Source organism: Danio aesculapii, chromosome 6, assembly GCF_903798145.1.
Source record: "Danio aesculapii chromosome 6, fDanAes4.1, whole genome shotgun sequence".
Classification (NCBI taxonomy): Eukaryota; Metazoa; Chordata; class Actinopteri; order Cypriniformes; family Danionidae; genus Danio; species Danio aesculapii.
In genome coordinates this window covers 3,037,549-3,059,121 of record NC_079440.1, presented here as the reverse complement: position 1 = coordinate 3,059,121, position 21,573 = coordinate 3,037,549, and the positions used below count along the sequence as shown (strand labels likewise).

Here is a 21,573-nt window from a genome sequence, read left to right as displayed (position 1 = left end):
ATCTGGTGTTGTTTGAGCCGCTGCTTCTCGTTTAATAGCTCAGTGTGTAGTTTTTAATAACCAGGCTTCTTTGTTTATTATAATTAGGCTGTTTTGCATGTAAAGTGTAGATTACTCATGATATGATCTTCGATTTGGTTCATAATTTGGTCTCAGCTGGTGATTCATACGTGTGTATTCAATCACCAGCTCATTAATTCTCTCCATCAAACCACTGTCAGTGATGTGGGAATGCCAGCAGAAGCAGATCTGAAACCGTCCTATCAGAAGCCGTCGGTTCGAATAAAATCTGCATAAATTGAACTGCTTTCATTTTAAAGCACAGTTTACCTTCACTGATTTATTTACAGGCTTGTGTGATGTTAAACATTGGGTAAATATGAGCTCCCGCCGGCTTTAATGTGTCCTCATTCATGTTTTCTTCTCGTTCTCTGTATTTTTTCTCAGCCAATGAGTTGAGTTTTTCGGGTAAGAATCTGCTGTAAATATGACTGTGATGTTCACAACTATGGTTCAGTGATGACAAGTGATTGTTTAATCATCAAAACAGCAGAAAGTGTAGTGCAAAATATAAATTAAATAAAAATAAATAAATATATTTTATTATTTATTTATTTGTAGTCAGATTTTTAGTACTTTAGAGTGAATTAAAATAGTTATTTTTAATTATAGGTTACTGAAAAATCCTGTCGGTAATATTTAAAACAGGAATAAATATTATTGCTTATTTAAAAATAGATATTAAAAGAAGCCCCCAAATACTTATTAATTGTCATTTGAAATCTTCATATTTCCCCCCTTTCCTTCCACGCCACCAGGTTTCTTTTGTCAGCCAAAAAAATTAATTAATTAATAAATATAGGTTAGAATGAAACTGTTGAGTTTGTATGGAAATGTGTGTTACTCTTGAGTCATTTTCACATCTCCTTATTAGAGCTCTGTATCTTCAACAAATTATAATAATAAATAATTGAACAATATTTAAAAAGAACGTTAAGTGGTCATTATTATGGTGGTTCAAAAATCACCAGACCAGGTTTAGCAAGTGCTGTGCTCATATTTTTATTGATTTTATTACATTTCTGTAAAGGGAAATTAAATTAATATTTAATAAATTAAAATTTAAATATTATAACAAAGCTTTTATTTGCAATGTTTATTTTTTATTATTATAATTAATATTATATTATTAAACCTAAAATTAAAATATTATAACAAAGCTTTTATTTGCAATGTTTATTTTTTATTATTATAATTAATATTATATTTATTAAACTAAAATTTAAATATTATAACAAAGCTTTTTATTTGCAATGTTTATTTTTATTATTATAATTAATATTATATTTATTAAATTAAAATTAAAATATTATAACAAAGCTTTTTATTGGCATGTTTATTTTTTATTATTATAATTAATATTATATTTATTAAACTAAAATTAAATATTATAACAAAGCTTTTATTTGCAATGTTTATTTTTTATTATTATAATTAATATTATATTTATTAAATTAAAATTAAAATATTATAACAAAGCTTTTTATTTGCAATGTTTATTTTTTATTATTATAATTAATATTATATTTATTAAACTAAAATTTAAATATTATAACAAGCTTTTATTTGCAATGTTTATTTTTTATTATTATAATTAATATTATATTTATTAAATTAAAATTAAAATATTATAACAAAGCTTTTTATTTGCAATGTTTATTTTTATTATTATAATTAATATTATATTTATTAAACTAAAATTAAAATATTATAACAAAGCTTTTATTTGCAATGTTTATTTTTATTATTATAATTAATATTATATTTATTAAATTAAAATTAAAATATTATAACAAAGCTTTTATTTGCAATGTTTATTTTTATTATTAGAATTATCATTATATTATTAAACTAAAATTAAAATATTATAACAAAGCTTTTTATTTGCAATGTTTATTTTTATTATTATAATTAATATTATATTTATTAAACTAAAATTAAAATATTATAACAAAGCTTTTATTTGCAATGTTTATTTTTTATTATTATAATTAATATTATATTTATTAAACTAAAATTTAAATATTATAACAAAGCTTTTTATTTGCAATGTTTATTTTTATTATTATACTTAATATTATATTTATTAAACTAAAATTAAAATATTAATAACAAAGCTTTATTTGCAATGTTTATTTTTATTATTATAATTAATATTATTTATTAAACTAAAATTTAAATATTATAACAAAGCTTTTATTTGCAATGTTTATTTTTTATTATTATAATTAATATTATATTTATTAAACTAAAATTAAAATATTATAACAAAGCTTTTATTTGCAATGTTTATTTTTTAAAAGGGAAATTAAATTTATTAAATTAAAATTAAAACGTTATAACAAGATTTTATTTACAATCTTTTTTTATTATTATTATAATTAATATTTATTAAATTAAAATAAAATAACATCTTTTTGTTTGCAATTAAAAAATTTAATAAAAATTAAAGTTATATGTGTTAAATTAAAATTAAGAAGCTTTTTTTGCTATCGTTATATTTTTATTATTGTAATTAAAATTACATTATTAAATTAAAATAAAAAGTTTTAACAAAATATTTTATTTACAATCTTTATTTTTTATTACAATTAAAATTATATTTATTAAATTAAAATTGAAATATTATTACAAAGCTTTTATTTGCAATTAAATTTTTTTATAAAAATTAAAGTTATATGTATTAAATTAAGATTAAAAAGCTTTTTTTGCAATAAAAAATATATAAATTTAATTTATTTATTAAATTAAAGTTAAAAAGTTATAACAACTTTTATTTGCAATCTTATTTTTTGGAATTAAAATTATATTAGGTTTTGTTCTCAAACTAAATATTTTCATTGAATAATAAATAAACAAATCTGACTCCAGATAGAATTACAGTATTAATTTGAATATTTAGCTTAGAAAGTATTTAGACCATTATAAAAGCAATAAAAGTCTGTGGTAGGCCCCCACAAAAGTTATGTGTGTGTGTGTGTGTGTGTGCGTGCGCGCATGCGTGCGTGTTTCCAATTTTATTTAAATCCTATGCATTTCTTTAATTGATTTTTGTATTTTATTTAAATCACGTTTTGTATTTGTTTCATGCAGCTACACTCAAACACACACATACAGTCAGTGGATGTGTGTGATATCCTACCTGCAGCTTAAGTGTGGTTTTGTTCAGCCCCATCATGCTTTGTGTTTTGTGTATTTACACCTGATGTTCATAATAAGTCTGTCATCACAGAAGCTTTTGTCTTGCATGCTGCTCCGCTCTTCTGTTGTGGATTTCTTCAGCTTTCTTCATTTGTCAGGTACATCATGCAGAGTTGTGTTGAATTGCAGGTGAACTGGAGATGTTGATGAGTTTATTCTGTGTCTCTGTCAGGCCCGGCAGCTGAAGAAGAAGGAAAATGAGCTCAAACATCTGGAGGAGTTTTATAAAGAGCAGCTACAGCTGATGGAGAAGAAGGTAAGCACACACACACACACACACACACTTTTCAAGACTCAACATGGCCCACATTTAAATCTTTTTTATTGCTAAACAGAAATGAAAAAGCAAGTCCTGTTGGTTTTTTGTAAAAATATCATCTTATCTGTTGACTTTCCTTCAATGTAAACAGTTGTGTGCATGATAAATAAGAGATTGTCTCTCTAAACAAAAGAGTTGACTCTTGAATGAGTCCCTTATATTTTGAATCTTTTGTCTGCTACTGATCTACATCAACACTATTATAATAACTAATTTGCATAATCCCCGCCCACCTCTGATGTATGAACAATTTGAATAAAAAACACTTGTCCAGCTGACCAATCAGAGCAGAGTTGGCTCGACTATCGACTATGACATTCATTCATTTTCTTTTCAGTTTAGTCCCTTTATTAATCTGGGGTCGCCACAGCGGAATGAACCGCCAACTTATCCAGCATATGTTTTACACAGCAGATGCCCTTTCAGCTGCAACCCATCACAGGGAAACATCCATACACACTCATTCACACACATACACTATGGCCAATTTAGCTCACCCAATTCCCCTATAGCACATGTGTTTGGACTGTGGGGGAAACCGGAGCACCCGGAGGAAACCCACGCCAAAACGGGGAGAACATGCAAACTCCACACAGAAATGCCAACTGACCCAGCCGAGGCTCGAACCAGCGACCTCCTTGCTTGCTGTGAGGTGATTGTGCTACCCACTCATTTGCATAATTCCTTAAATGGGCGTTTTTATTTTCTGACATGGAAAGACCAATCAAAACAGACGTGGCCAGCTGACCAATCAGAGAAGTGCTGGATTATGGAAGTGGGAGGGGTTTACAGAGATTGAATTTTTTTTTTTGAATTTTTTTGGATTTAATATTTGTTTATGGCATTGATTGAGCCAAATCAAAATCACTGCAAATGATTTTAATATCAATGACATATTCTGAGAAAATTCCAATGTTTTCTGACCTTCGGTCTATTTAAAACCTGTTGTAGGAGAGTCTAACACAATATCAGGACACTTTAAAACATCATATGACCTGCTGTTAAGAATCTCATCATGCCTCAGATGTTTGTGGGGACATTTGCAGCGATGTCTTTGAGAGGTTGAACCACAGCCAGTGAATAATAATCTGCTGCTGAACACAGACTCTGAGCGCTGATGTCTGAGCGCTGTGTGTCTCTCTTTGATGTGTTGCGCTTCAGGCTGCAGATGAGTTGTTCTCTCTGATGTTTCCCGCTCATATTAAATGTGTCTGAAGTGTTTCTGCGTTTATAAATACTGTTGTGTTCATAAACTGCGTAGAAGAGATCGTCTGTAGCTGATCTGCAGCACACAGTCATGGCACGGACAGGACAAAGATATCTGTACCGTTGCTTCTGATGTGTGTGTGTGTGTGTGTGTGTGTGTTTGTATGTGCTTGGTTTCATGCTTGTGTTTGCATGTGTGCAAACAGTGTGACTTATTTTCTACACACACACATACACTCACTCACTCTGACATGCATACATACTCTTTTTACACACACACACACACACACACACACACACACACACACACACACACTCTCTCTCTCTCTTTCTCTTTCACAGACACTTTATCTCTCTCATATACACTCTCTGATGTGCACACACACACACACACACACACACAGACTTTCTGTCACGCACACAGATACCAATACACACAGATTCTTAATACATGCATCCTGGCACACAAACACACATACACACACTCGGTTGCACACAGACTTTCATACACACTCTCTCACATACACACATACACATAGACACTTACCACCAAATACGGACACACACACTCTATTACACACAGACATACACGCTCACAACCAAACACATTCATATGCACACACACACACACACACACACACAAAAAAATACATACACTCTCACACACAGACATACACACACACTCACAGACATTCACACACAAACACAAATACACTTTCATACTCTCACACATACACTCTCACACATACACTCACAACCAAATATCACAAACACACACACGCACATATATATATATATATATATATATATACTCACAACTAACCAAATATAAACTCGCATGCACACACACGAACAGACTCATTCACTCACATGCATGCACACATTCATAAACATACACACAACCAAATACAGACTCACATAAACACATTCACACACATAAATACGCTTTCTCACACATACACTCACAACCAAATACTGACTCAGATACACACACTCACACACAAAGATGCATATATATACTCACAACCAACTAAATAGACACACACACACACACACACACAAACACATGTACAGACTTATTCACTCACATACATGCACGCACACACACTCAAATACACTCTCACACACACTCAGAAACATACACACAACCAAATACAGACTCGCATACATGCACACACACACACATGCGCTCTCTCTCACACACATGCATACATACATATATACACTCACAACCAAATACTGACTCAGATACACACACATACACACAGATCCTGATCTGACAGGCTTTCTCGTGTGTGTGTGTGTGTCATCTTCACTCTGTCATGTAATATTCATGCGCTTCTTAAAAAAGGCTTTGTGCTTTTCATTCTGTCAAGCGTTCGCCAGAATAATCCAGCGTGAGCTGCTGGAGTGATCTGATCTGCTGCAGGAATCTGAATCTGAATATTAGCAGAGGATTTACCTGGACAGCAGGTGTCATTCACATCAGTGCTCTTCATACACTCACAATACACACATATACAGCACCTTAAAGTCCACATGAGGCAGAAGCTGCGACCGTTTCTTTTTTTCGCATTGTGATGCAGTTCCTAGAGAAACGGAATATAACAGTGGGCGTGGCTTATTTTTCTCTACTGCAAGCTGATTGGATGTACACTACCTGATAAAAGTCTTGTCGTGGATCTCAGTTGTGTTGAACTAAATCACAATCATCACAAATACTGCAGAAGACCTACTGAAACCTGCATGGAGCCAAGATTCTCACAAAATCAGTCAAGTTTGGTGAAGGAGAAATCGTGGTTTGGGGTTACATTCAGTATGGGGACGTGTGAGAGATCTGCAACATCAACAGCCTGAGGTATCAAGACATGTGTGCTGCCCGTTACATTACAAACCACAGGAGAGAGCAAATTCTCCAGCAGGATAGCGCTCCTTCTCATACTTCAGCCTCCACATCAAAGCTCCTGAAAGCAAAGAAGGTCAAGGTGCTCCAAGATTGGCCAGCCCAGTCACCAGACATGAACATTATTGAGCATGTCTGGGGTAAGATGAAGGAGGAGGCGTTGAAGATGAACACAAAGACTCTTGATGAACTCTGGGAGTCCTGAAGGAGGCTTTCTTTGCCATTCCAGATGACTTTATTAATCAGTGATTTGAGTCATTGCAGAGATGTATGGATGCAGTCCTCCAAGCTCATGATGGAGTCAGACAAAATATTCATTCTGTTTCCACTAAAGCATGACCACATATTCTATACTGGACATTATTGAAGGTTCAGTGAGCAGACTTTAGTCTAAGCAGAGTCAGACCTTACTGTCCTAATGAAATCATTGATAATCAAGGCATGATCATATTTTATTGTGGTAAAATAAGTGTAATCTAGAGGCCTTTCACATTCATATATCACTTCTGATACCAAATAATCAACTAGAAGTCCAGTTATTATTGGTTGTTCCTAAAACTTGGATAGGCAGAAAAAGTTTGGGGAGAGTTATTATAACCTAACAGACTCCTCCTCCTCCTCACCATTTCTGTTAGTTGTCTGACAGTTGGAGGGGCGTGGTTAAGTATGTTAGCCACGCCCAGTACCTCAAACAGACTCATTTAAATATTAAAAATGTCCATCTTCATAGCTCCAGTGATAAATGAGTTGTAGTAGTCAAATAAAAATGAGAGTTGTGTTGTTATTCTGGCAGAATGATGTCTGTTTGTCCTCCTGTTTCTCTCTCTTTTCTGTGGGCTAATTGCAGATTTAATAAGATAACTGTGTTTAATTACTGCAGCTGTGTGATGATACAGACCTGGAGATAATGTAATTACACTGATAGATTATAATCACCTTCAGCCGATTGTGTTTGTGTTGAGCTGAATTTAACCGCTCTGATCTGAAGGAGGAAGCTGATGCTGCTGAATATTTATATTTTCTGTTGCACTGATTTATTTCCCTCACGTCTGTTCATAAGGATTCTGCCACCAAAACGGTCTTAATTTAGATTTCATGCCCACTTTTACAATTACAGTTAAATAATGCTGATGCTATACATTTAAAGACCAAAGTCCCTTTACGGCAAGTCATTTCAATCGACGGCCATCTTTGAAACGCCTCTCAGGGAGTTTGCTCGTGCATTCTGTCTGAATGGGGAAACATCAAATTCTCCAAAACTGTTAGCCAAGCTTATGATTACATCACATATGTGGAATCACCAATAAAATTAAACAACAGCCATCTCATTAGTTTAGTTTCTAAACGTCTGAATCAAACCGAATCTGCATTTCTTCAGGTTGAACAAGCTAAAGCGCATGCGCACTCGAACGGAACGAGATCACGACACCGACCTCATTTATAGCCGTTCCACACATGATCATCCTCTGGATATTGAATGTCAGATCGCGCTGCTCTTCTGAAGTAATCCACAGCTTGGTCTTGATGGTGAATCTCCTCCAGAAATGACAGCGACTCTTTGTTTACAAGTTTGTTGCCGTTTTAATAGTTGCTGTCATGTGATGTGCGTTTGACAGGATGGACTGTACCTCGCGTTAATTTCATACAGATTACCAAAACCAAAAAACTTTAGTTTTCCAGTGAAGTTGGTTCATTTAAACGCTCAGATTTCAAGATTTATGTGGATATATTTCTTATGTCTGTAAACAAGTATTCGCTGAGACTCCAGAGTATTTGTTGACCACCAAGCTGTCATAAAAGTGATGTGTGTTTGACAGGACGGAATCGTAGGAATGGGTTTTAACCACAGCGATTCGAACTGATTCGATCAGTATTGATGGTGAAAACTGTACATTTCTAGTTAAACCATTCTTCTGCAATCTTATACCAGAAACGGAAATAAGGGCAGTATTAATAGCTATAAATGTGCGAGAGCGTTGATATCATGTAATTGTATTGTATTGGAATATGGAACAGTTAAATGTTGATGTTAAATCAAAAGTAACTCACAAATACTTGAAAATGAAATGATTTAATGACATAATTCTCTTTGGTTACAACTGAATTAATTACAAAATAACTATAAAATGATCAAATATGAAATGATAAAACATGATATAAATTGTACCCAGCTTAAATGTTAAAGTTACCAGAGGTAGAAGAAGAGACACAGGGGGAGGGAGAGGGAGACAAAGAGAGCAGGCCCAAAAGTTAGCCTGATTGCAGTAGAGTCAGAGAAGATAGACTCCAGAGGAGGAGAGGAGCAGAGACAGAAAAGAGCCAGAGCAGAGTTTAACACTTATTTTGTATCTTTCTTGACCATGTGACTAAATCCCAAATGCTGAGACATTCAAACTGACCAATCAACATGTGGCAACATCGAAAAACCCCCACATATCAGGCCCTGATCTAATCAGTGTCTGCCTTTGGAGTCAGTATGGACCTTCTTGAGTCAAAGACATGTTCTGTCATATAAAGAAATGCATATGATAATTTAGCCTTTACAGACTGCACCTCGCGCTAATTTCAAACAGATTACAAAACTAAAAAATGTTTGTTTTCGAGTGAAGTTGGCTCATTTAAAAGCTCAGATGTCAGGCTTTATGTGGATATATTTCTCATGTCTGTGGAGCAAGTATGCGCTGAGACTCCAGTGTGTTTGTTGACCAGCAAACTCTCATAAAAGCACACGCCTGGTCTGAGCCTCCCCGTCAATCTATAGCGATCGATGATTGGCTCCTGTACTAGTAGGCGGGGCTTTATTCGCCATATTGACTAGAACACTTTTCCCCATTCATAACTATACACGAGTGGCACTTCTTGCGTATTGTAGAGTCTTTGGTTTGATTGACTAATCTCTGCTTACTACCGTTATAGTTTAATATATATAGTCTGCTTACTAAAGTTATACTTTAGTTCAAAGACATGCTATAGTTTATATTTACATTTAGACATGCTGTAGTTACTAAGTACTTCATAGGTGTTGATATGCAAATATGAGTGGTGATATGCTAATGAGCTCATGTTTGTTTTGACTTGGAGAATTGCATTGAACAAACTAATGCATTTCCTTCAATACAGCTAAAGACAAAATTATTAGCTCTATTAGGATTTTTATTTTATTTTATTTCGATAGATAGATAGATAGATAGATAGATAGATAGATAGATAGATAGATAGATAGATAGATAGATAGATAGATAGATAGATAGATAGATAGATAGATGCCATGTGATTGGCTGATTAGAGATTTGCATTAGCAAGCAGTTGGAAAGGTGTACCTAATAAAGTGGCCGGTGAGTGTAACTGGAAGAAAATAAATCCAAATTGCATGATGTAAACTGAGAGAAAGTGTCAGAATCGAGGTGTGAAAATCAGATCTCTTTCCTAAACTCTTGATCATCCTGCTTTAATGCCGCTGAATGTTTGTGTGTGTCTTTAATGTGGCCGTAGGATCTGCTCTGCTGTGTTTGTTATTGTTTTAATTGCAGTGTAAATACCCATAAAACCCAGTAAATAAAACTTTATGATGCCTCAGTCTGTCCAGAGATGCGCTGACAGAGCAGAAAAATAACAACATGGCTTTAACCCATGAGCCAGTTGCATTGTGGGATTGTTTAGAGATGCAGCAGAGATCCACCTTCAGCAAAGCATGAATGAATTATGATATCTTGTTTTTATTGCCTGATGAATTTGCATAATAAAAGTCCAGATCTTGAGTGTGTTTGCTGATTGTAAATGGAGGAAAACAAACACAATATTTCAGGATTTGACTGTGTTTGAGTGTGTTTTATGAAGGAAAGCTGACTCTGTGTGTGTGTTTTTGTGTGTTTCTGCAGAACTCTGAGTATTATCAGCAGAATCTACACATGTATGAGCAGGAGGCGGATAAAGCAGAGGCCACGGTCAGGTGAGTACAAATATATGTGTTATTCTAGATGCATATACTAACTACACTGTCAGAAAAAAAGCTACCGTGAGGGTGCAGTTTTGTTTCTGTGGGAATAAAATATATAATGGTACCTTTAAAAAATCCCCAACTGGTCCTCTAGTGTACAATTTTATACATAAATAAACTATAAAGATGCAACCTTTCAGATTGAGACTTTTATTTTATTAATTCATTAATTTATTTGTTTTATTTAGTTTATTTATTTATTTTTGTTTTCTTTTATTATTTTTGTTTTATTTATTTCTTTAGTTTATTTAATTGTTTTTATTCTATTTATTTATTTTTGTTTTGTTTTTTTATTTTGTTTTGTTTTATTATTTTTATTTATTTTGTTTTGTTTAATTATTTTAATTTTCTATTTTATTTATTTATTTTGTTTTGTTTTATTCTTTTTATTTTATTTATTTATTTTGTTTTGTTTAATTATTTTAATTTTCTATTTTATTTATTTTTGTTTTGTTTTATTCTTTTTATTTTATTTATTTATTTTGTTTGGTTATATTATTTTTATTTTATTTATTTATTTTGTTTTGTTTTATTATTATAATTTTTTAATTTTTATTTATTTTTGTTTTGTTTCATTATTTTTAATTTATTTTTGTTTTGTTTCATTATTTTTATTTTATTAATTTATTTTTTTGTTTAGTTTAATTATTTTTATTTTATTTATTTTTGTTGTTTTATTGTTTTTATTTTATTTATTTATTTATTTTTATTTCTTTTTTTTATTGTGTTTATTTTCTTTTGTTTTATAATTTTTATTTTATTTATTTATTTTTGTTTTGTTTTATTGCTTTTTATTTATTCATTTATTTTGGTTTTGTTGTTTTTATTATTTTAATTTTTTATTGTATTTATTATATTTTATTTTATTATTTTTATTTTATTTATATTTTTGTTTTATTAATTTTAGTTTTTATTAATTTATTTGTATTTTGTTTTTATTCATTTATTTATTTATTTATTTATTTGTTTATTTTGCTTTGTTTTTTTATTTTGTTTTTCATTTGTTTTATTATTTTTATTTTATTTATTTTTTATTATTGTTTTGTTTGATTATTTTTTCTTTTTGTTTTATTTCAGACAGAACTAGGCCTAACTATATTCTACCTTTTTTGTTTTTGTTTATTAATTAATGTATATCAGCTCATGATTAGATCAAGACACTATACAGTTAATTGAAATGTTAAATAACATGTACTAAAATATATAATTTACAAACAGAATGTTAATGAATTTATCATATTAAATATATTGAATATTTGTTGATGTTTTGTTTTAATATTATAGTGTTCCTCAAATAAATGCATTTAATTTGATACATAATTATTTTATTAATAATTTTATGATAATTTGTAATAAAAAACAGTAAAGCAGGGACATTTTCCACTGTATTTCCTATTATTTTTTTTCTTCTGGTCTCGTTTCTTTTAGTTTGGCTGGAGTAAAACACTAGTATTAGCCTCCTTAAGATATTATATATATTTTTTTTCAGATAAAGCAGTTATCCTACTCAGATGTGCAGAAATTGTTTTTGTGCATTCTCAATGATCTTGCTGTTTTCATTAAGCATTTTTTATGCAATAAAATGTGGACGGAAACATCATGTGCAGTATTTATGCAGGCCACTAGGAGGCAGCACTGCTACTCTGACGTTTACTGCCACCTTTGTGTTTCAGTGATGATAATACACGCTCATATGCACATAAGGTGTGTGTGTGTGTTTGTTTCAGGCCTCGTCCTATGAGTCCCGTGTGTCCAGAGCTGCAGTCTCAGGTGTTGAGCTGCTACAGACTGAACAAACACCAGTCACTGCTGTGTTCACAGATCGCCAGAGAATACATGAACTGCATCAACTCCTCCAAGAAGGTACACAGAAGAGTTTATTACACATGCTCAAAATTCATTCATTCATTTTCCTTCAGCTTAGTGCCTTCATTTATTAGGGGTCACCACAGTGGAATGAACAGCCAACTATTCCAGCACATGTGTTACTGGGTTGTGGCTGGAAGGGGATCCGGTGCGTAAAACATAAACCAGAGTAATTGGTGGTTCATTCTGCCGTGGCGACCCCTGATAAATGAATGAATAATACTTTGTCATTAAATGCGCCGAAGTATCCGATATACTAAAATCTTTTCCTAATTTCGTCTTTTCTAAATCATGATACATTTTAATGAATAATTATTGCCTTAATTTCAGCTTGTTCTGACATAATTATGAGTATCTGTGTGTGCGTGTGTGTGTGTGTGTGTGTGTGTGCGCGTGTGCGTTTTATATCAGACTGACTTTAAACAGCAAAATTAATTAATTATAATAACACAATATTTATACAATCTTATTTATATAAATAAATACATTATATAAATTATATTTAGAACATTTTTGCATGAAGATCTCATGATTTTGACTTCTTTGTTTATATTTTTTATTATATTTTTATATTTTGCAAGTGACATCTATACCGATATCTTTAAATCTTTGATTATAATTTTTTACATTTCTAATAATCGTGGGCATAATTTACACTATTCCTGACATAATTTTGAGTATCTGAGTGTGTTTATTGATTGTCTTTCATACCAGACTAATTTTAATAACTGATTATTTATAAATATTGGTCATTTTGGCATAGTTATTAGTTTCTGTTTATATATATATATATATATATATATATATATATATTCATTCATTCATTCATTCATTCATTTTTTTTTTGTCGGCTTAGTCCCTTTATTAACCAGGGGTCGCCACAGCGAAATGAACCACCAACTTATCCAGCATTTGTTTTACACAGCAGATGCCCTTCCAGCTGCAGCCCATCACTGGGAATCACCCATACACACTTATTCACACACATTCACTACGGCCAATTTAGCTCGCCCAATTCCGCTATAGCGCATGTTTTTGGACTGTGGGGGAAACCGGAGCACCCACAGGAAACCCATAAATATCCTATTTATTTATTTAATTTAATTTTTGTTTTGTTTCATTATTTTTATTTTATTTATTTATTTTTGTTTTGTTTTATTATTTTTTATTTTTGTTTTATTTCAGACACAACTAGGCCTAACTATATTCTACCTTTTTTGTTTTTGTTTATTAATTAATGTATGCCAGCTCATGATAAGATCAAGACACTATATACAGTTAATTTAAATGTTAAATACCATGTACTAAAATATATAATTTACAAACAGAATGTTAATGAATTTATCATATTAAATATATTGAATATTTGTTGATGTTTTGTTTTAATATTATAGTGTTCCTCAAATAAATTCATTTATATATATATATATATATATATATATATATATATATATATATATATATATATATATTCTGTCCTTTTGTATTTTATTGTAGTCAGTGTTTCACATATTCACATACATAGTGGTAATTTTGGCATTCCTATCAGTTTCTGTTTAAATAAATATATATATATTCATTCATTTTCTTTTTGGCTTAGTCCCTTTATTAATCTGGGGTTGCCACAGCGGAATGAACCACCAACTTATCCAGCATATGTTTTGCGCAGTTGATGTCCTTCCAGCTGCAACCCATCACTGAGAAACACCCATACACACTCATTCACACACTTACACTCATTTGCACTCACAACTCATTTGCATAATTCCTTTAATGGTCATTTTATATTCCGACGTGGAAAAACCAATCAAAACAGACGTGGCCAGCTGACCAATCAGAGACGTGCTGGCTTAATGAAGTGGGAGGGGTTTACAGAGATTCATTCATTCATTTTCTTTTCAGCTCAATCCCTTTATTAATCTGGGGTCGCCACAGCGGAATGAATCGCCAACTTATCCAGCAAATGTTTTACACAGCGAATGCCCTTCCAGCTGCAACCCGTCACTGAGAAACACCCATACACACTCATTCACACACTAACACTACGGACAATTTAGCTGACCTACAGCGCATGTGTTTGGACTGTGGGGGAAACCGGAGCACCCAGAGGAAACCCACGCCAACACGGGGAGAACATGCAAACTCCACACAGAAATGCCAACTGATCCATCTGAGACCAGCGACCTTCTTGCTGTGAGGTGATTGTGCTACCCACTACACTACTGTGATGCCCCAATTTAAATAGATAGATAGATAGATAGATAGATAGATAGATAGATAGATAGATAGATTATTATATATTATATGTATTATTTGTATTATATTTTGATTTATTTTCAATCTTAGTACTCAAACGTATGTTAGTTTCTTTCTAATTAAGCACTTCTGTAGTTAAATATCATTAAATGTTTCATTTTCACTTTATTTGATTTACCAAAGGTGGCCCAGTGGTCTCACAGCAAGAAGGTCGCTGGTTCGAGTCCCGGCTGGGTCAGTTGGCATTTCTGTGTGGAGTTTGCATGTTCTCCCCGTGTTGGCGTGGGTTTCCTCCGGGTGCTCTGGTTTCCCCCACAGTCCAAACACATGCGCTATAGGGGAATTGATTAACTAAATTGGCCGTAGTGTATGAGTGTGTGTGAATGAGAGTGTGAGTGAATGGGTGTTTCCCAGTACATGGTTGCAGCTGGAAAGACATCTGCTGTATAAAACATATGCTGGAATAGTTGGTGGTTCATTCCGCTGTGGTGACCCCTGATTAATAAAGGAACTAAGCCGAAGGAGAATGAATGAGTGAACTACTTACCAAACGCAGTTAGTTGTAGTGGACATCAGCAGCACTTTAAGGGGAAGACCACAAGTGAACAATGAATCAGACATGAGCGGTGTTTGTGTAGAGATGCAGGAGTGTTTGGTGTTTCTGTAAGTGTGTATGTGCAGGAGTGTCTCTCAGCTGTGGTGTTGTTGGTTATTGGAGTGTGATCAGACTCCTGCTGATGATGAAATATCAGGCTGAGACTGCTGAGAGTTCTGTTCATCTCTCTCTGCTATTGTGGAGCAGAGCGGCTTCATCATAACACATGCCACACTCATTGTCTCTGCAGGAAATAAGAAGCAGCGTCTGTGTGTGTGTGCGCGTGTGTGTGCGCGTGCATTTGTTACAGACTTATTTAATACTGGATCATTCATGCATCACAAACACACACACACACACACACACACACACACACACTGATAACAGGAGCTTTTATTAGAGATGAGTTGTGTGTGTGTGTGTGTGTGTCTGCGTTTCTGCCTGTGTGTCTGTGAGTGTGTGTCTGTAAGTTTTTCTGTGTGTGTGTGTGTGTGTGTGTGTGCGCGCGTGCATGTGTCTGTCTGCATATGTGTGTGTAAATGTCAGCATGTGAGTTACTAAGTCTGTGTGTGTATGTTTGTGTATGTGTTTATATGTGCATGTGTGTGTGCGCGTGTCTAGGAGTGCTTGTGTGTGTGCGCACATGTCTTTGTGTGTGTGTCTGCATTTCTGAGTGTTTGTCTGTGTTTGTCTGCGAGTGTGTGTCTAAGTTTGTGTGTGTGTGTGTGTGTGTGTGTGTGTGCATGAGTCTTTTATTAGAGATGAGTTGTGTGTGTGTGTGTGTGTGTGTGTGTGTGTGTGTGTGTCTTTTTGTGTGTGTGAGAGTGTCTGTGTGTTTCTACATGTATGTGTGTTTATCTGCGAGTGTGTCTGTAAGTTTGTCTGTGTGTGTCCGCGTGTGTGCATGTGTCTTTCTGCATATGTGTGTGTGTAACTGTCACTGTGTGAGTTACTAAGTCTGTGTGCATGTTTGTGTGTGTGTGTGTTTATATGTGCATGTGTGTGTGTACGTGTCTGTGTGTGTGTGTGTGTGTGTGTGCGCGCGCACATGTCTGTGTGTGTATTTCTGTGTGCACATGCTTGTCCATTCGTGCGTACTTGAGTGTCTGCATGTGCGTCTGAGTGTGTATGTGCATGTGTGTGTCTGAGTGAGCATGTGTGCAGTTGTGTGTGTGTGTGCATATGCGAGCACATGCGTATGCGTGTGTGTCTGTGTGTAAGCTTGTCTGTCGGTGAAAGTGTGAGTATGTGTGTATATGTGGATGTGAATGTGTGTGTGTGATTGTGTGTGTATTCTTGTCTGTGTCAGTGAGAGGGTGAGTGTGTGTAGATATGTTGGTGTGGATGTGAACGTTTGTGTGTGTATTCTTGTCTGTGAGTGTGCGAGTTTGTGCCTGCATGTGAAGGTGTGTGAGTTTGTGTGTGTGTGTGAGTTTGTGTATGTGCGTGTGCGTGTGTGTGTGTGTGAAGCCGGTACAGTGGCCGTGTGCCAACTAGAGCGGGCGCTCTGCCACAGCTACTGAAGTGAAACGGCACTAATGAAAGACGCTTACATTCAGAAGAACAGAACAGGCCACGGCTGAAGGACGAGCAGAGTTTGACTGTTCAGACACACTGTGAATGAACGAATGACAGCCAGAGATTACTGATACACACACACACACACACACACACACACTCTGGCTAACACTGTGTCCTAACAACACCTGATGCAACAACATTCTAGTTACAAGCGATTTAGTCTGTGTGTTAGTGTGCGCGCGTGTGTGTGTATGTGGTCAGGTATAAAGTGAGCAGCAGATTAAGGTGCAGTGATCCATCAGATAAGAGTGTGTGTGTGTGTGTGTGTGTGTGTTTGGACGTGTTTGTGTTTTATCTCCATCATCATTCAGTGATTCTGTACAGTAGCTCTTCTCTCTTTACGTCCTGCTGTGTGGTTTTGATCTCTGCAGTATAATCCTGTGTGGCCCGACCAGTTCCACACAGCTCAGTTCTGGTGTTTAGTGATGTCATCAAACTGTGTGTTTGAGAGTGAAGTGCATCATGTGACCCTGAAGACTGGAGTAATGATCATAGGCTGTAAAAGATATGGACGTCGTATCTGTGACATCACCAATAGGTTTTCTGAAGAGTGCAAATAAAGCTACAAGTGGGCGTGGCCAACCGTCTCCATTTTGTGTCATCGCACCGACTGGGAGTGACCAAAAATGGGCAAAGAGGCGGAGCATGAGCGGAGCTACAGACGCCTGCTAGCATTTTGCTTAGGCTGGCTTTTCTTTGGGAGAAACGCTTAATACTTCATTACCCTCGACTCGTTTGTGTTCTGACCACATGTGCTTGGTTGTGTACTATATTAATAAAGTGTTTAGACTTTTAAAAACACTGTTGTAACACATTGAGCCACTCAGCATTGTTCTTATTAGGGTTGGGCCGATAGTTGATGCCATCGATAGACACCACAATGAGTAGATAGTTTCACTCACCCTGCAAATGGAGGCCACTTGAATGGTTTGTGAACACAATTAAGGGCACACAGCATGCCATGTTATCTGATGATTGAAGGAAATAATCCCAAAAGGCAGTCGACTGTGTAAAGCCACATAAAACTACACAGAGATACGATATACAGTGCTCAGCATATAGAAGTACACCCCTCACAAATCTTTTAAATCCATTATTTTTAATAGGAAGCTCTACAGTATTATATTTGTGCATATACATTAGTTTAGTCAGTGCTGAAGCTAAATCTGGAGCTTATCTAACAAAATAACTTACGATAACCGTCTAAAAACTAGCACAGCCAAATTAATATGTTATATACAAATATTAAATACAAATTTAATCAAGAGGAAAATCAAGAGAAGCAAAAATAATTGACATTTTGTCGGTTGTCGTTTTATTTAATTGTATAATCTTTCAATTTCTACATATGTTTGGTGACTAAAATATAATTTTAATAAATCTATCCGTTTAATAAATCTGTTTTGTTTAAATGCACCAAAATACACTGCCTATATTCACTGAGAAATAGATAAAAATATTCATTTTCAAAATGGGGTGAACTCAGTTATGCTGAGCGCTGTATATGCTGCCAATCAGCCGGAATCAGCTGAGGTGAGGTGACGCCGACCAGCGAGACCTAGCTGTCACTCAAGTGGCCACGCCCCCATAATTATGCAGACATCATTTAACTTCATAAATACGAAATGGATGAGTTATCTAAAATTCACCCCCTCACAGTTGTCATGAAGGGTAATATTAGCTGTATACACCAGAACCATCTTTTGGATCAGGCTGTAAACACCTTGTTCCTGCTGTATGTTTGGCCATTTTAACATTGGGCTCAATAGAAATGTGCTCTATATGGAGCCAGCACGAGCAGAATTTCGATGATTTGCAGTTTCGGTTAGGGTTGCGTGATGTCGATCAATTTAGCATCGTACAATGTCTAATGTGAAACATCGCGATGGATGATGGCATTGTCGTCGTAAGCAGCAGTGAATTAATTATTTATGAATAATTCAATCATTTATAATGAATTAATTATCTGTAGCCTACCGTTTGAACTACCTGACCCGCATGGTCTTAGCTTTACCCATGACCAAATCATAAACAAATAAAGAGAAGTTACACACAAATCACCACCTGTCAATCACTTTTTCAGCAGGACTCTGGCATGAATAGGCAGAGTGATCTGTGTCGTTATTATGGCGTCGACAAACTTGGTTGGTAAAAAGGTGCACAACCAACAGGAACCAACCAACAGTGTCTGAGGTTTACACTAAAATTATTAAGTACGAGCATGAAAGTGAAAAAGTGAAGCAGTGTACTGACGCTGTGACACGTTACCTGATAGATTCAAAAGACTGAAGAGTCGTTAGAAAGAGACAAGATTAATTAAACATCACCTTTAACAACTATAGTGAGACGCCATCCAGTGCTACATCCTTGACTTAAAGTGTCCGACGTGCACTGCTCTCTGGGCTGACTGCTTTAACTCAGACGCTGCAGCTCATGACAGAGTGTGTGTGTGGTCATGTGATGTGCGTTTTCAGCAGTATAGAGGGAGGTCTTCAGAATTGCTAGATGAAACACCGAGACGTGGATTGTTTTTGGTCTAAAACGGCATTTTAAACTTAAATGTATTAGCGTAAACAGGGCCGTGTGTATTTTTCGAGAGCGGATCGCTACTGCATCGCGATGCCTGCTCAGCATTGTGATGTCTATCAGCCATCGGCAATGGATGATGGCATCGTCTATCGACCCAACCCTAGTTTCAGTTACTTCCATATTAGCTTCACGAGGGAGAGCAGGATGTTGCCGCTTGGTGATGATGATGAAAATTCAGCAAATAATAAACAAAAACAAATAATATTTAAACTACATTGAGTGAGAAAAGGGTTATTCTCTATGAGTAATTACATTTCACAGGTGTCAAATTTTACTGTATTTTTTAATCACAGTAAGTGAAGAAGGCTTCTTTTAAGAAGAAAATCACACTCATCCCATACATTTGATCAGTTTGGTGCGTGCGTGTGTGTGTGTGAGTACCTGGTAATGTATTTAAATACAAAATGCATTGTGGGGCTCAAATGTCCCCTCAAGTATAGCAATACCAGTTATTGTAGACTTTGTGGGGACATTGTTTTGTGTGTGTGTGTGTGTGTGTGTGCGTGTGTGCGTGTGTGTGTGCGTGTGTGTGTGTGTGTGTGTGTGTGTGTGTGTGTGTGTGTGTGTGTTTGTGTGTGTGTTGAATAATGAAGGTTAATTGTATACATTAGCTCTTGTTGATGTTTGTGTGTGTGTGTTTCTGCAGAATCTGCTGGTGAACCACGGATGAAGAGGATGGTTTGATGCTGAAGAGACTTCACATCCGTCCTGTGTGTGTGTGTGTGTGTGTGTGTGTGTGTGTGTATCCTCTGGTTTGTTGAGCTGATCTTCATTTATGAGCAAATAAAGTCTCCTCAGCTTCTCAGCTTTGTCTCTTCAGTCTCTCATTTCTCTGTTGGCTTCACACACACTCGAGTTGATCACTTGTGGACTCAAACATTTCTTTGTCTTGCTTTTGTTGTCTTATGTTTACATTATACTAAAATAGCAAAAAAAAAAAATATATATATATATATAAATTTACCAATGTCGCTGTATTTATTTTAACCTTTTTTAAATTCATTTGTGTCCTTCCAGCTGCAACCCATCACTGGGAAACATCCATACACACTCATTCACACTCATACACTATGGACAATTTAGTTAATTTAGCACCCGGAGGAAACCCACGCCAACTTGGGGAGAACATGCAAACTCCACACAGAAACGACAACTTGCTCAGCCAAGGCTTGAACCAGTGACCTTCTTGCTTGCTGTGAGGCAATTACTATTATTATTGGGTTCACGAACTACTATTATTATTATTATTATTATATTTTTATTACTATTATTATTTGTATTACTACTTTTATTATTATTATATATTTTTATTATTACTATTATTATTATTTGTATTACTGCTACTATTATAATATTTTTATTATTATTTATATTACTACTTTTATTATTACTATTATATTTTATTATTATTACGATTATTATTTGTATTACTGCTACTACTATTATTATTACTATATTATTATTATTATTTGTATTACTACTATTATTATTATTTTTTTTTTGTTATTATTATTTGTATTATTACTATTATTATTATATTTTTATTTTTATTATTATTTGTATTACTGCTACTACTATTATTATTTTTTTTTATATTATTACTATTATTATTTGTATTACTGCTATTATTATTATTATATTTTTATTATTATTATTTGTATTACTGCTACTACTACTATTATTAATATTATATTTTTATTATTATTATTATTTGTATTACTGCTACTACTACTATTATTATTATTATATTTTTATTATTATTATTTGTATTACTGCTACTACTACTATTATTAATATTATATTTTTATTTTTATTATTATTTGTATTACTGCTACTACTATTATTATTATTATTATATTTTTATTATTATTATTTGTATTACTGCTACTACTACTATTATTAATATTATATTTTTATTTTTATTATTATTTGTATTACTGCTACTACTACTATTATTATTATTATATTTTTATTATTATTGCGATTATTATTTGTATTAC

The 21,573-nt window shown here is 33.9% G+C and overlaps 1 protein-coding gene across 1 annotated transcript in view; it reads left to right on the top strand.

Moving 5' to 3' along the window:
* chchd6b (coiled-coil-helix-coiled-coil-helix domain containing 6b) overlaps window positions 1-20,378 on the top strand; it is a 62,814-nt gene extending 42,436 nt beyond the window's left edge. The window contains 4 exon segments of the mRNA XM_056459332.1: window positions 3,434-3,517; window positions 10,568-10,638; window positions 12,414-12,549; window positions 20,220-20,378. Of these exon segments, the coding sequence (XP_056315307.1) occupies window positions 3,434-3,517; window positions 10,568-10,638; window positions 12,414-12,549; window positions 20,220-20,243 (315 nt within the window). The 3' untranslated portion in view covers window positions 20,244-20,378.
* The last annotated feature ends 1,195 nt before the right edge of the window (window positions 20,379-21,573 follow it).